This window comes from Phyllobates terribilis, unplaced genomic scaffold (assembly GCF_046119375.1).
Source record: "Phyllobates terribilis strain yellow unplaced genomic scaffold, ASM4611937v1 Scaffold_3__8_contigs__length_932513732, whole genome shotgun sequence".
In the NCBI taxonomy this organism is placed as follows: domain Eukaryota; kingdom Metazoa; phylum Chordata; class Amphibia; order Anura; family Dendrobatidae; genus Phyllobates; species Phyllobates terribilis.
In genome coordinates, this window is record NW_027362763.1 from 170,905,635 (window position 1) to 170,921,502 (window position 15,868).

Genomic DNA, 15,868 nt, shown 5'->3' on the forward strand with positions numbered 1-15,868 from the left:
ATAAAAAAAGGAACATAAAGGAATAATTATCCAAAATTATTACAATGAAGAAACTGGCAAAGCATTCTGGGACACGGACGTGGACTGCTACTGAAAAACAGGATTGGAGACAGTATACAGATGTAGCAGAGCAGAGCTCGCTGATCGTCACCTGCGGAGTTCGCACATGACATCCTCTATGAGGTCCATGTGTGCTAATCTGTTATACGGATAGGGTTTATTCTCATAGGACAGCCCCTTTAAATAGGTGGGCTACTGTTTAACGCTCCAGTGCAGGAGACACATTTTTCAGTTGCTTTCCACTCTGGTCACTTTAATGTGTTGAAACCCAATTTTTACTAACTTGAACCACACCGTTTTGTTTTTTTTCAGTCCCTTTTCGTTTCTAAGGTGAAGCCCCTGACAATGTATTAACGGCGAAACACATTGTGTGTTTGAGAAAATACTCCTCAACTGCTATCATTGACAAACTCTGCTCTGCGACATCCATATGCCCCCTTCAAAGTGGTAAAATACTAGTTAGAAAGTTCAAGATTTAAAGGGAAACTCTCAGCAGCGTTTTGGTTTATCACAAACTCGCTTAACACTTCCTATGCTTTCTCTAGGGGTCCTTAAAAAACAAAAACAAATAAAAAACCTCTGCAGTCAAAAATGTTGGGATGTCAGAATGGCTGCACCCTAATCCCGAACAATATGGCTTTTTTGGGGTCTGGTTATGTCATCAGTCTTGTTCACATGAATGTCGATTAAGCCTGATTCCGCAGAATTAGGGCACAGAAAGCTTTATTCCTTCCCTAGTTTCTCCACCTCCTTGACTTCAAAAGAGTAATTATCATACAGCATGGGGGAATAAAGGATATGAACAACTTAATTTTTTTTTTCTTTTTAACTTAAAGGAGTTGTCTCAAGATCTTTCTTCAGGAGTGCAGCGCTTCCTGACCACCCCTTAAAGAAAAGGAGACCAGTTACCCTGGATAGACTGCAGCGGTGGCCAGTAACATGGGCAACAATCTATAGAATTAAAGATTCTTAATTTTAATAAGAGGTAAATTGCCAAGCTGCTTGTTTTTACAAGCATTTTGCAATTTTACCCCTTTATGATTTTGAGAAAACTAGTTTAAATACATGCATTCTAGATTAAAATCATTCTATACTACACTGTCTATTGCTTGCTGCAGAATCAGTCAACTAAGAATCCATCAGTGAGCTTCTTCTGACAAGGAGTTGGTAACTCTTATCTGTCTTCTACTGCACTTATCTGCTTAATTATGACCACATTAAAGTTCATCTCTCCTTTGTGGCCATAAGCTAGACCAGAGGAGCTCAGGGAGATGTAATATGTCTGTTGGTCTTTTTCTGTCAGAATTGGCTCACTGATGGATTCTTGGTAAGCTCCTTAATGCCTCATGGAGCAGGTCAGGATGTATACGGCAGGCTCAGGAGTTGAGTCTGCTCCACATGTGGTAGATGCCAGCTATCAGCCACCTTAGGAGCTGAGCTCCCCCCACTGCTGATGTAGTGGTCGCTGAGCTCCATATGAGACCACAATTATTCCAATATATTGCAATGCTTCGGCATTGCAGTATGTGCTATAAGCGATCTCCTTTTAATAAAATCCAGCATCTGATTGTGCTAATAAGGACACAGAATGCACAGAGGGGGCACAGTCAGCTGGGGTGGGGTAGAGATCAAAAAGCTGCTGACATATTCCCTTTAACTCTTTGCTGCCATAGCTAACTAGTGATGGCTGATCAATTTGTGTGATGAGGAAACAGCTGCCTTACTGAGTCTTATCTAATGAATTGAGTAATGTATATTAAGATGTATTTTGCATATAATCTCCATCAGTGAGCCGTGCTCTGGAGAATTTCTGCTGTCGCATCCAGTGTAGACTAGCAGTGTGTCCCGGTAAGACTAGCAGTGTGTCCCAGAATGCTCCGCCACTAGGTAAAATGTCACTTTTGGTCTAATACTGTAGTGTATAAATCACTTTTAGAGTATTTTACACCATCCATCTCATCTCTCTCCCTCTGTCTGCCATGTCTGTTATTTTGTTTGATCCTTCCTGGGATGTGCCTTCACTCTTTGTAGACAAATATATCAATTTCAGAGTTTTAGTTTTGTAAGTAGTGTATATATTAAAAGTGAGTGGTACCCAACGCTGGTAGTGCTGCATGATCAACCATCACTTGCACCATTATTGGGTGACATACATTCACAACTCATGGTTGGCTGGAGATTGGACCTGTGTGTGTTAGTCTCATCCACATTATTCGTTACTTCTTACGATTTGACGCAGTTTCATGCTTCTAAAATGCTCATGTATGACATATTTCAGGCAAAAAGTAGCATTGCAGATATGGTTATGATCCCCGGCCCAGCTGCACAGACTAGACCTGTCTCAAAAACATGTTTGTGCGGGTATGGAAGATTGAATTTCCCAACCTACTGATCTTTTTAACACATCATCAAATCACAGTCCAAGTGCAGATCGGGATATACGGATCGGCCAAGGGTCTCCTGACCCAAATTTCACATCCTTTATAGGTATATATGGGTCGGTTGAGTGCAGCTCAGGAGTTCTGTGGCCAGTCCGTACTTGGACCGTGATTTGCAGTGAAACTCCTAACTTCACAAAGGGTCTGATCTGCAGCAGATTTGCATGTGGAAAATCTGTGTATTAGGGAAGCAGCAAAGTGAATGAGATTTTAAGAAATCTTATACATGCAGTGTGCTAAAAAGCTACGGCACAATTTGGTCATCACTGGGGATGGTGATGCCTTCCCAACTTTTGCTGCATATTATCACTGCAGATTTCTGATGGCTGCAAATTTGCAGCATTTCCACAATTAAATATGCATCAAATTGTCCCAGTTTTATTTTTATTTTTTGCATATTTTGCCCTTCAGAAAATCCACAGGATTAAGAAGAAGAAGAAAAAAACAAAAAAAAACAATTTTTCATATTCCTGTCTGAATCCAGCCTAACACATAGCACTTAGCTGTTACCTTCCACCCTTCATATTACATAAGATATGACACATGAATGCAGGGAGGTAGTATTTTGGCTCTTAAAACCAGACTATTGAACATAGTTTGACATGTAATTTTTCGGTTTTCCCATCCTTCTTGATTGCCGTCCTTATGGATGGTAGTGGGACACAACTGTTTAATATTTCCAAGTGGGGGGTGCTTATAAGCCCTTGCAGTAAAGATTCATTTATATATGTGGTTAATTAATAAGAGAGTGACTTAGTGTAACTAACAATTTTCTTTTATTGATTAGTTCTTGGAAAGTTCTGAGTCTTGGTATCTAATCTTACTTCCTCTTCTTCCAAACTCCAAACTTTCTTTCTTCCTCTTCTTCCAAACTCCCTGCTGAAAAGGCTGTTTCTGCTGCCTTGCTCATGCACTTTAGAGCAGCTGTTTTGAACTACAGGTCTAGCAAATATCCTTACTCTGTATTCACTGCTCCTGTCTGTCATGCTCAGGGAAAGAGTGTGTAAATGGTGTCTGAGCATGAGGGAAAGGAGCAGAGAAGCTCATACTGCAGTACAAAGTGGCTACTCTAAAATAGGTGAACAAAGCAGTTGAGATTCCCCATTCAGCATTGAGTTTGGGAGAAAAGTAGTGTTGAGCGAGTATGTTCTATTAACCCTTTCACCGAGTATGCTCGGGCCGAGCTCCGAGTATTTATAGCTGCTCGGTGATATGGTTGAATCACTCCCGTGTGCATGATTTGCGACTGTTTGACAGTTTTATTACATGTGAGGAATGTCTATTTCTTAGGCTATGTGCACACGATGCAGAAGTGCTCAGGATTTTTTCCTGAGCGTTTCTGCATCTCCCTGACAGAAAAAAACGCATGCGGATTGTACATGCGTTTTCCTGCCAGATACAAGCGGATGTGAAGCTTTCTTCACTTGCATTTCTGCATGCGGATTGACAAGCGCTTTCCAAGCGATTAGCATCACTTGTGCTTGTGACAACTAGGTCACACTATATAAATCCATGCAAACAGCATGGATTTATATAGTGTGACCCGAGAGAGTGGTAAAAATAAAAAAATAAATGTATACTTACCCTCCGATGGCCCCCGGTGTCCCGCTCACTCCGTTCTCCCTTGCCGGCAACAGTGAATTGAAAGACCTGCCGACGTCAGCGTCACATGACTCTGACGTCAGCGCAGGTCCTTCAACTCACTGCAAAGTGTCGGGAACCAAGCAGGAGCGGTGCACGGGCCGACAAAAGGTAAGTATACATTTATTTTTTATTTTATTCTTGTTTTTACAGCTTTTTTATGGTACCTGGGTGTGGAGGAGATTCTCATCTTCTCCACACTTGGGTACCATCCGCACATTAGAACGCGCCAATAACGCAAGTACAAATGCAGTCTTGCAGTATTGGCGCATTCTAATGCAAGTCAATGGCGAAAACACCGCGTTTCCGCAAAATTAATGGACATGCTGCGGATTTTTGAGCGCAGCATAAACACTGCGGAAAAATCCGCAGCATGGGCACAGCACATGCGGATTTCCATTGGGGAACATTGCTGCCCTTCTACCATGCGTTTTTAATGCGTTTCCGCAGCTGCAAAAACGCCACGGAAACGCATTAAAAACGCATCGTGTGCACACAGCCTCACACATTCCGCACATGTAATAAAACTGTCAAACAGTTGCAAATCATGCACACGGGAGCGATTCAACCATATCACCGAACAGCTGTAAATACTCGGAGCTTGGCCCGAGCATACTCGGACAGAACATACTCGCTCAACACTAGAGAAAAGGAATCACGATAATGTAATTGAGTATATCCTAAAGCAGTGGTTCTTAACCTTGTTTGAGGTACCGAACCCACCAGTTTCAAATGCACATTCACCGGACCCTTCTTTAGTGATAAATCAAATATGATTTTTTTCCAAATTCAAGACATAGGTATATGTTTTTTTACTGGTACACAAAATGAACCGTGCATGAACATCACCTTGATCAAAGAACAAAACCAACACAGTGCATGAACTCACAACAAATTACATACCTGCAAATCAGTGTGACTTCTGCTGTTGTTTTTGAGAGACCAGCTCAGATATGCGTGGCTTCACCTTGGCAAGTGCTACTCTCATGTCATTTTTCACAGCAAAGTCTGTTCCTTTTCTTTGTTTTTATGTCCAGCATCCTCGAAAAGGATTGTTCGCAGAGATATGTTGTAACAAATGGTATAAAAAATTCCAGGGCTTTCTTAGCAATAATTGGGTACTTTTCCAACTGTCGACACCAAAACATTGAGAGTGTTGTTGTTCTGAAGAGTTGCTGTTGAACCTGGCTCTGCTGAATTTCAATGATTTCGTCGAGGTATTCATAATTGACATCTGCTGTCTCAAGAGCAAACGTGAACGGCTGTCTCACCCATGCTGGATATGACTCTCTTGTAGGGAAATATCCGTCGAGAGACTTTGCAAGCTCATCTAAGTGCGTGGCAATTGTTTGCTTCAGTTCCATGGATACAGAAATGTCTCCGATTCCAGACACATCTTCGATCTTACACAGTTGTCCAGACGGGGAAAGTTTGCGAAGTTATTGTTCTCTGTTCGTAATTTCCATAACGGTAGTTTTTTTTTAAAAAAAAGCCTTCAGGTTTTCTTCTGCTTCTATGATGTTGACTCCACCACCCTGCATCTGCTGATTGAGTTGATTTAGAGCTGCAACTATATCAGTCCTGTACGCTAAAATGAGAATGAGCTCAGGATTTTTGAAGCAATCTGCATGACAATGTTGGTGCTCTTGCAAAAACAGGGCTAATTCCACACACATGGCAAAAACACGATTCAGCACCTGTCCCCGGGATAACCACCGAACATTAGAATGGTACAGGAGTACCTCGAATTCAGAGCCTATTTCTTTACACAGCTCACTGAAGATGCGGTGCCTCAGAGCACTATTTAGCACATAGTTCACACATTCCACTACAGTTTTTAATACTTCTGCCATTTTTGGAGGCAAGGTTTTTGTTGCCAACGCATGCCTGTGCAGATTACAATGCGTAACAATGATGTGTGGTGCATCGGCTTTTACTAGCGCACCAAAACCAGACTTTCTTCCCAGCATGACTGGAGCTCCGTCCGTACAAACTGCAGAAACCATATCCCATGAAAGATTGTTGTCTCTGAGGAAGTCATCCACAAGCTTCTTCACATCGGCTGCCTTAGTTGTTGTTGTAAGAGGCTTACAAAATAAAAACTCTTCTTTTATCATGTTGTCTTTCACATAGCGCACGAAAACAGCAAGCTGGCTTAGATTAGAAACGTCTGTGGTCTCGTTGAGTTGAAGGCTGAGTTTGGCCGGACTTGAAATTAGATCTGCGACTACTTGAGCCAAGATGTCTTTACTCATGCACTCTATTCTGTCACTGATGGTGTCATTTGAAAGAGGAATTTGGGATAATTTACCTTCGGCCGCTGTTCCGAGTATCAGATTCGCCATCTTTAACGCTGCTGGTTTTATGAGTGTTTCACCGATGGTGTGCGGCTTGCCCTGCTTTGCGATCAGGTAAGCAACTTCGTACGATGCGGTGAGGATCGGTTTGTTCACAGGTACAAATCCAAGAGCAGGCAGAGTGGTCCTTTCATCGAATCTGGCTCTTTTCACCTTGAATTTAGCAAGTGTTGTGTTCTTGTATTCCCCATCTCCATGCAGCTTCAAGAAGTGTTCCTTCAGTTTTGCCGGTGCGAGACTAGAGTTGCTCCACTTGGCATTGCAAGTCATGCAGATAGGACGCTGACTCCCATCACGTTCCGTGATGCATGTGAATCCATGTTGTACATATTCGTCCGACCACTTTCTTTTTTTGCTCGACATAGTATGGATTACTGAGCACACTAAATTCCCCGTAGCACTGATTGGCCAATTAATGTAACGTGATCATCTGCAGCCAAGTGGGGCGTGTCATCACGAATTTACTTAATGAGTCGGGTGTGTCTTGACCTCCGTGGCGGAGGCTCCGCCGAACCCCTGAGACCGACTCACCGAACCCCTAGGGTTCGATAGAACCCCGGTTAAGAACCACTGTCCTAAAGATTCATTACTTTGCAAAGACTGATCAGTAATTTTAATTTAAAAAAAATGTAACTCTTTAAATAGCACTTGTTCATTATGACGGTATTAGTCATTTTGTCATCTATTGTATATTTTTCTGTGGCCTCCCTGCTATCAGTCGGCAGCCTTGGAGCTGTTTGATCTTCTCAATGGTTGTAAAAGGGAATTTAACGTTCTCCTAAAAATACAATGATTTAGCAAATTATCTCAGAGGTGAACCTGCCGTAACTTGTTAAGTTATTACTCCGTATTTTCCTGAACACAGAATTGATTTACCAAGATCGGAGAACCTGCTGTCTTCAACATCGTCATCAGTGTTGTGAACCATATTCTCAGATGTTTTTCATCATGGAGACTATTTTATATTGTACCCGGATCAGTCAGTCGAACTTGGTCTAGCCAGAAAGCCACCATCAACATGAGTGAGAGGAGTTGACTTTAGAGCATGTTGTTATTACTTTTATCATGCTTTTCTTAGTGCAGCCTTTTACCAATATCATCACTGTCCCCATTGGGGCTCACAGTCTAAATTCCCTATCAGTATGTCTTTGTAGTGTGAGAGGAAATCCCAGCAAACACGGGGAGAACATACAACCCCTGGTAAAAATTATGGAATCACCGGGCTCGGAGGATGTTCATTCAGTTGTTTAATGTTGTTGAAAAAAAGCAGATCACAGACATGGCACAAAACAAAAGTCATTTCAAATGGCAACTTTAGGGCTTTAAGAAACACTAAAAGAAATCAAGATAAAAAATGTGGTACTCAGTAAGGATAATTTTTTTCAGACCAAGCAGAGGGAAAAAATTATGGAATCACTCAATTCTGAGGAAAAAATTATGGAATCATGTAAAACAAACACACAAAAGAACTCTCCAATACATCACTAGTATTTTGTTGCTCCACCTCTGGCTTTAATAACAGCTTGCAGTCTCTGAGGCATGGACTTAATGAGTGACAAACAGTACTCTTCATCAATCTGGCTCCAACTTTCTCTGATTGCTGTTGCCAGATCAGCTTTGCAGGTTGGAGCCTTGTCATGGACCATTTTCTTCAACTTCCACCAAAGATTTTCAATTGGATTGAGATCCGGACTATTTGCAGGCCATGACATTGACCTTTTGTGTCTTCTTTCAAGGAATGTTTTCACAGTTTTTGCTCTATGGCAGGATGCATTATCATCTTGAAAAATGATGTCATCATCCCCAAACATCCTTTCAGTTGATGGGATAAGAAAACTGTCCAAAATATCAATGTAAACTTGGGCATTTATTGAAGATGTAATGACAGCCATCTCTCCAGTGCATTTACCTGACATGCAGACCCATATCATCAATGACTGTGGAAATTTGCATGTTCTCTTCATGCAGTCATCTTTATAAATCTCATTGGAACGGCACCAAACAAAAGTTCCAGCATCATCACCTTGCCCAATGCAGATTCACGATTTATCACTGAATATGACTTTCATCCAGTCATCCACAGTCCACGAATAGTGGATAGAAAACTTACCCAGTATAGTTTATGGGGCTGTTCATGTGTCCTCAAAAGAATCACGGAAATGTCTATTTTCTATCGGTGTCACCCATGAAAAGCCCGGGTTGTCCTCCAGCCTCATCGGTTAATTGTACTATTACTTTGGAGCCTGTTAAATTAGAGGAACTAAGAAAAAATAAAAATGGCTGTAATTCTTTAATGGCCAATATACTGTTTTTTTTTGTAAACCTCTTGAAAAAGAGCAGAAAGTTAACGTTTTTGTTACAAAATTAACCCCTCAAGGACGGAACCACTTTCTGGGTCAATGACCGGGCCAATTTTTTGAATTCTGACCACTGTCACTTTATGAGGTAATTACTCTGGAAAACTTCAACGGATCCCCCTGATTCTGAGATTTTGTTTTTTCGTGACATATTGCACTTCATGATAGTGGTAAAAATTTCTTCGCTATAACTTGCGCTTATTTGTGAAAAAAATCTGAAATTTGGGAAAAAAAAATGTAAACATTTCACAATTTTCAAACTTTGAATTCTTATGCCATTAAACCAGAGAGATATGTCATATACCATAGTTAATAAATAATATTTTCCCTTATATCTACTTTACATCAGAACAATTTTTGAAACATGATTTTTTTTTGGGGGTTAGGAATTTATAAGGGTTAAAAGTTGACCAGCGATTTCTCATTTTTCCAACAAAATTTACAAAACCATTTTTTTAGGGACCACATCACATTTGAAGTCACTTTGAGGGATCTACATGACAGAAAATACCCAAAAGTGACACCATTCTAAAAACTGCACCCCTCAAGGTGCTCAAAACCACATTCAAGAAGCTTATTAACCCTTCACGTGCTTCACAGGAACTGAAGCAATGTGGAAGGAAAAAAATGAACATTTAACTTTTTTTTTTCCCAGAAAACTTTTACTTAAGACACATTTTTTTTTACTTTCACAAGGGTAACAGGAGAAAGTGGACCTATTTGGGCACACAGCAGGGCTTGGAAGGGAAGGAGCACCATTTGACTTTTTGAACGCAAAATTGTCTGGAATAGATAGCTGACGCCATGTCACGTTTGGAGAGCCCCTGATGTGCCTAAACAGTGGAAACCCCCCGCAAGTGACCCCATTTTGGAAACTACACCCCTCAGGGAACTTATCTAGATGTGTGGTGAGCACTTTGAACACCCAAGTGCTTCACAGAAGTTTATAACATAGAGCCATGAGAATAACAAAACACATTTTTTCCACAAAAATTTTCTTTTAGCCTCAAATGTTTTATTTTCACAAGAGTAACAGGAGAAAATGGACCCCTAAATTTGTTGTGCAACTTCTCCTGAATTTGCCAATACCCCATGTGTGGGGGAAAACTTCTTTTGAGGCACAGTGCAAAGCTCAGAAGTGAAAAAGCACCATATTGGAATTCAGATTTTGCTGGAATGGATTGAGGGTGCCATGTCACATTGGCAGAGCCCCTGAGGTGTCAGAACAGCAGAACCCCCCATAAGTGGTCATTTTACAAACTACACCTCTCATTGAATTCATCTAGGGGTGCAGTGATCATATTGACACCACGGGTGGTTTACAGAATTTTATACCATTGGGTAGTGAAGAAAAAATAATTACATTTTTACCACAAAAAAAAAGTTTTGGCCCCAGATTTTACATTTTCACAAGGGAAAATGGGTAAAAATGGCACCAAAATCGGTCTCATAATTTCTGCTGAATGTAGAAATACACCATATATGGCTGTGCAGTACTGCGAGACTCGGGAGGGACATAGCACTATTTGCCTCCTGGAGCACAGATTTTTCCTAGAATAGTTTGCAGACTCCATATACAAGGCCCCCACATGCTAGAAGAGCAGAATCCCCCATCAAATGACCCCATTTTGGAAATGATACCCCTGCCAAACATGTGGATGCTAAATGTGGTTTAGGCACACTGGGGCTCAGAAGGGAGGGGGGCATTTGGATTTGGGAGCGCAGAATTTGATGAATTTCTTTTGGGAGGTGGGGGGCAAAGGCCATTTTCCAGAGCCTTTGTGCTACCAGTAACGTGGAATCCCACTATATTTCTGTTAACAGATGATGGACCTGAGTGGGGACTTGCTTTTTTTTTTTTTTGTGGATTGAGTTGAAGCTTTTTATTGGGAATATTTTACATAACGTTTGTGATCACATTTATCTTGCACTCTACGTTGAGCACTTACACCGGGGTTTCCATCTAAATCTCTGCGTGACGTGATTCAGATGAAACACTGGAGGGATCCATTACTATAATTAGGCAGCAGAGTTACTCTGGACTCTGTCAGGCCTCTGTTTAGCGGTGTCCTTCTTTTCAGAAATGCACAAAACTGTGGCAGGCCACGCTTTTATGCACGTCTAATAAGACTGACACCATCGGATTAAAGGCCAGACAGCATCCACTGTGTCTCCATCGATCTCATTATAGGGAATCTTCCGCTGGGGGTTCCATCTGAATCACGTATTTCGGAGATTTACAAGGAAACTCCGGTGTAAGTGCTCAGCACAGAGCGCAGAATAAATGTGCGCCGAGCCTTACTGCGATCTTTGGGAGGCAGAATGAACAAATCAACAGCAGGTGAAGAATTGGTTTTATTTATTTTTTACACCATTCCTTATTCAGTGTAAGTGATTAGATGACTTTATTCTTCGGGTCGGTGCGATTACAGCGATACCAGATTTATATCAGGTTTTTATGTTTGGCTGCTGTCACACACTAAAAGATGCTTTTTATTGCAAAAACTAGTTTTTGCATCGCCATATTTCTGCCGACAGTCATGTGAGGACTTTTTTTTTTTGCAGGATGAGTTGACGTTTTTATAGGTACCATTATCGGGCACATGACATTTTTTGATCACTTTCTATTCCGATTTTTGTGGAGGCAGAATGAACAAAAAACAGCAATTCAGGAATTTTTTTTTTTTTAATGCAATTTCGCATGTGGTGAAAAAGTGAGAAGACAACTTTATTGTTTGGGTCAGTACGATTACAGCGCTACCACATTTTTTATGTTTTGGCGCTTTTACACAAAAACTTTTTTAGAAAAAATAATTTTTTGCATTGTTTTATTCTGAGAGCTATAACTTTTTTATTTTTCGGTTGATGGAGCTGTATGGTGGCTTGTTTTTTGCTGGACAAGATGATGTTTTTCAGCTATACTATTTTTATTTATATTCGTCTTTTTGATTGCCTTTTATTCCACTTTTTCTCAGCGGTATAATGATGAACCATAGTTTGCGAAGTTTTTTTTTTTTTTACGGCATTCACTGAAGGGGTTAACTAGTGTGAGACTTTTATAGATCGGGTTGTTCTGGATGGGCGATACCAAATATGTACTTTTTTTCTTCATTTTTTTTTTTTACATAAATGTGTGTTTTAGTGTAATTTTTATTTTTCCCCAAAAAATTTTTTAATTTTTTTTTTACTTAGTCCCTCTATGGAACTTTCACTTTTTTCACAGATATAATACATTGCAGTGCTTTATACCTGTAAAGAATACTTCTGAGACCATGCATGGTCTTAGAAGATTTCCTTAGCTTGATGACCCGGGGGTCGTCATGACGACCCTGATTCACAACGGCAATGGTTGGGCCCCCGCAGTGACGTCGTGGGGGTGCCGATCTGAACGCAGCAGCATTCAGCATCTCCTGCGCGATCATGCTGTGATCCGTCAACCAGATTGACTGATCGATCACAGCGCTCTAGGTGCGGGGACCGACGACATGGATCTCCCGCACCTCTTCCCGTGCAACTCAGCTGTTGGCACTGAACTGTCACTGTGTGTTGACACGCAGTGACAGTTCAAAGTCAGGACTGGCATAACACGGCAAGGAGCAGGAATGGAAACCCATCACTGAGCATTATGGGGTTAAGCTGCTTGCCGCTGCTCCATTCATTGTCTATGGAACTGCCGGAAAAAGCTGAGCACAACTCTCAACAACACAACAGGGAAAGGAGAAGCGGTTGAGCATGTGCACTTCTGCGCCATTGTACCACGGATATAAGTTCTCTCTACTGCAACACACGCCGGCGGCCAATCAGAGGCCGTCAGCTGCCATCAGCATGCCAGTGACACATGGCGCAATGCAGTGACGTCATGCGCTGCCCGTAGCAGCATGCCAAAGTCTGCTGCCAGCTCCTGCCCCAGCTACGAAGAGAACGCCATGCGGTGTGGGAGCGGAGAAAGGTAAGAATCGTTTGTTCCTTTCTAAAATATGCTGAAGAACGGAAGGGGCCCAGCATGGGCGACGTCATACCAGCATGGGGGGGCGTTTTACCAGAATGGTATGACAAATTATCCCAGGATCCATAGGAGAGTTAATTTGCTGATCTCTGGGGCTGTGACTATTGGGACCCCAGAGAGCCAGAGGTGGCTCTGCTGACTGTTGGAGTGAAGGTGAGCATGCTCGGCTATTTTCGGCAGTCCCTTAGACGCCAAGCATGCCCACCCCCGCTCCATTTAAGAAGGGGCGGCAGAGCTTTATTCTGGGGATAACATTTTTTTTGGTTTTAAGGAGGAATAACCCTTTTTAGTAATTAAGGCTCAGAAATAAAACGGTCAAAATAAATCAGCTGCAGCAAAAATCTAAGTGTATTGGGGAGGGACGTTTCCCTAAATGACATAGTAATAAAATAAAATGAAGGACTTTAATCTTCAGGGGTCATAAAGTACATTGAAAGCTGGCACTTCAAGTATATCAGTAGGAAACACTCAGCGCAAGAATGAAATCTTGTCTTGTGAAGCTGCAGATCATCGTAATAGATTATAATAGTGGAAGAGAATATTAAAGCCACTGAGAAGCCTGAAAACCCAACCAAGAATCCATAAAAAAAAAAAAAAAAAAATTCACAACCACCTAATAGTACTTACTGATCTGATTTATAGACAATGGTTTGTTAATAAAGGGCCCCTGCTTCTTTCGGCCGGGCCAGCGCTGCCCCTGTAAACTTGTGTGCTGGCCCGGCCGCTTCACAGCTAGGAGACATGGCCCTGTGCGCAGCAGTGTCTGCTACCGTGATATCAGGCAGTGCACCCTGCACCGGAGAGGAGCTGGACGACGGGAGCCGAGCAGAGGTGTGTGTGTGTCATTGTGTTTATCTATGTACACAGGCCACAATATATATTAATGAAATTAATCTTCATTTATTAAAAAAAATAATAACAGCAATGGAAGAAAAAGTGCACAGTGCAAATGGCTATGTAAATAAAGGACGCAAAGCCGTCGGGACATAATTCATGGTAATATCAATATAATACATATGTGTTTGTCTCCTCCATATCATGAAATCATAACCATGCCAATACACAATAAGGCAGCACATGTATACATATACCTGCATGTCACCCCTATCAAAAATATGGTAATGGGGAATACTATTTTACAATATTAATTACTCATTAGTATAAACAGCACATCAGTGCTTATGTCTTACTGATAGATTAGGGGTAATCCAAAACTGTAGGGGTGAAGGAACGCAGCTGCGTTGCTGTTGGAGCCTGTTGCCTTCCTTCATAAGCACTGATGTGGGGGGCAGCAGCAGCGGAGTAAAATAAATAAAAAACACAATTCTAAATGGAATGGATGTGCCGTCCACATCGCGAGCAGCCTCACCAGGTCACCGACTCTTGTGCTCCAGGTAATAAACGAGGGGTGGAACAGGGAATCAGTCTAATGCAAAAAAAAAGGGGTTGAGAATCCCCGTAACAATTTTTAGAAGTTTGACAGTAGAAATATTTTTCAAGAGATCGAGCTGCAAGTCCTAAACTTTGCGTAGTAGCATCAAATATAACACATTTTACAAAGCTGTTGTTAATGCAGAGGTTCTAACAATGTCTTACATGTTGCATCCAGTCAGTATATAATGTGAGATGGTAAAATATCCTGACATTTATCCTGGACCTGTAGCTGCATGTTCTAGAGCAGGAGGAGCTGAGCAGATTGATCTGGGTGAGGGTGGTAGTCCTACCTAGTGATGAGCAGTCTTCATTGTATAAGGTCGGGTTCACATAAGCACATTTAACGGTCTGTATACGGAGCACGAAGCCCGGACTGACATCAAGTCTATGAGGCTGTATGCTCTGGTCAGCACATCCACAGTCACTCTGGGCATTGGGGTCAGACTGAAATACACAAGTGTGCAGATAACTCTCAATCACTGACAGGTGCGTCCAATGGACTCCTAAGCCCCGAGATATCACTAGAATACAAGTCATACTGGTCCCTTCAAACCTACATATCTGCTCTGCTCCTCCTGCAGATCAGACACCATAAACATGAGCAGCAATCTGCACAGGTCACTCATGGAGGACAAGTCTGCAATTTGCAGCGTATACCATACGGTTTTATTATTGAGATCACTGTGCAAACAGTTTACTGTAAACTCCCTATGGGGAAAGCCTCAGGCAGCCGGAATATCATAGGTTACCTCTACACCTGCACCGGAGACAAGCTCTCTGCAACTAGTTCACATGTGATCTTAAGAGCTCTGATATTTGTCGCTGGTTATTCAAATAATTGTTGCCTTTTTTGTGATATTAGAGCCCTCATAATTATATTTATGACAGAAATCATAAAATGTAAAAGGGGAAAAAGAAAAACAGACTGTTTTCATATACACTGCTCAAAAAAATAAAGGGAACACTCAACTAACACATCCTAGATCTGAATGAATGAAATATTCTCATTGAATACTTTGTTCTGTACAAAGTTGAATGTGCTGACAACAAAATCACACAAAAATCATCAATGGAAATCAAATTTATTAACCAATGGAGGCCTGGATTTGGAGTCACCCCCAAAATTAAAGTGGAAAAACACACTACAGGCTGATGCAACTTTGATGTAATGTCCTTAAAACAAGTCAAAATGAGTCTCAGTATTGTGTGTGGCCTCCACGTGCCTGTATGACCTCCCTACAATGCCTGGGCATGCTCCTGATGAGGTTGAGTATTGTGTGTGGCCTCCACGTGCCTGTATGACCTCCCTACAACGCCTGGGCATGCCCCTGATGAGGTTGCGGATGATCTCCTGTGGAAACTCCTCCCAGACCTGGACTAAAGCATCCGCCAACTCCTGGACAGTCTGTGGTGCAACGTGACATTGGTGGATGGAGTGAGACATGATGTCCCAGATGTGCTCAATCGGATTCAGGTCTGGAGAACGGGCGGGCCAGTCCATAGCTTCAATGCCTTCATCTTGCAGGAACTGCTGACACACTCCAGCCACATGAGGTCTGGCATTGTCCTGCATTA

The 15,868-nt window shown here is 41.8% G+C and overlaps 2 protein-coding genes across 7 annotated transcripts in view; one reads left to right on the plus strand and one right to left on the minus strand.

Annotated features, from left to right (window-relative positions):
* PPP2R3A (protein phosphatase 2 regulatory subunit B''alpha) overlaps window positions 1-2,159 on the plus strand; it is a 211,442-nt gene extending 209,283 nt beyond the window's left edge. For all 6 annotated transcript variants that reach the window (XM_073674268.1, XM_073674266.1, XM_073674267.1 and 3 more), the window contains one exon: window positions 1-2,159. This exon is cut by the window's left edge and continues 773 nt beyond it. The gene's annotated coding sequence lies outside the window, so the exon portion shown is untranslated.
* A 3,461-nt stretch (window positions 2,160-5,620) lies between these two features.
* On the minus strand, window positions 5,621-6,859 carry LOC141258498 (protein FAM200C-like). The gene has a single exon (XM_073673488.1). The coding sequence runs from the start codon at window positions 6,857-6,859 to the stop codon at window positions 5,621-5,623; it is 1,239 nt and encodes a 412-aa protein (XP_073529589.1).
* Between the last annotated feature and the right edge of the window lie 9,009 nt (window positions 6,860-15,868).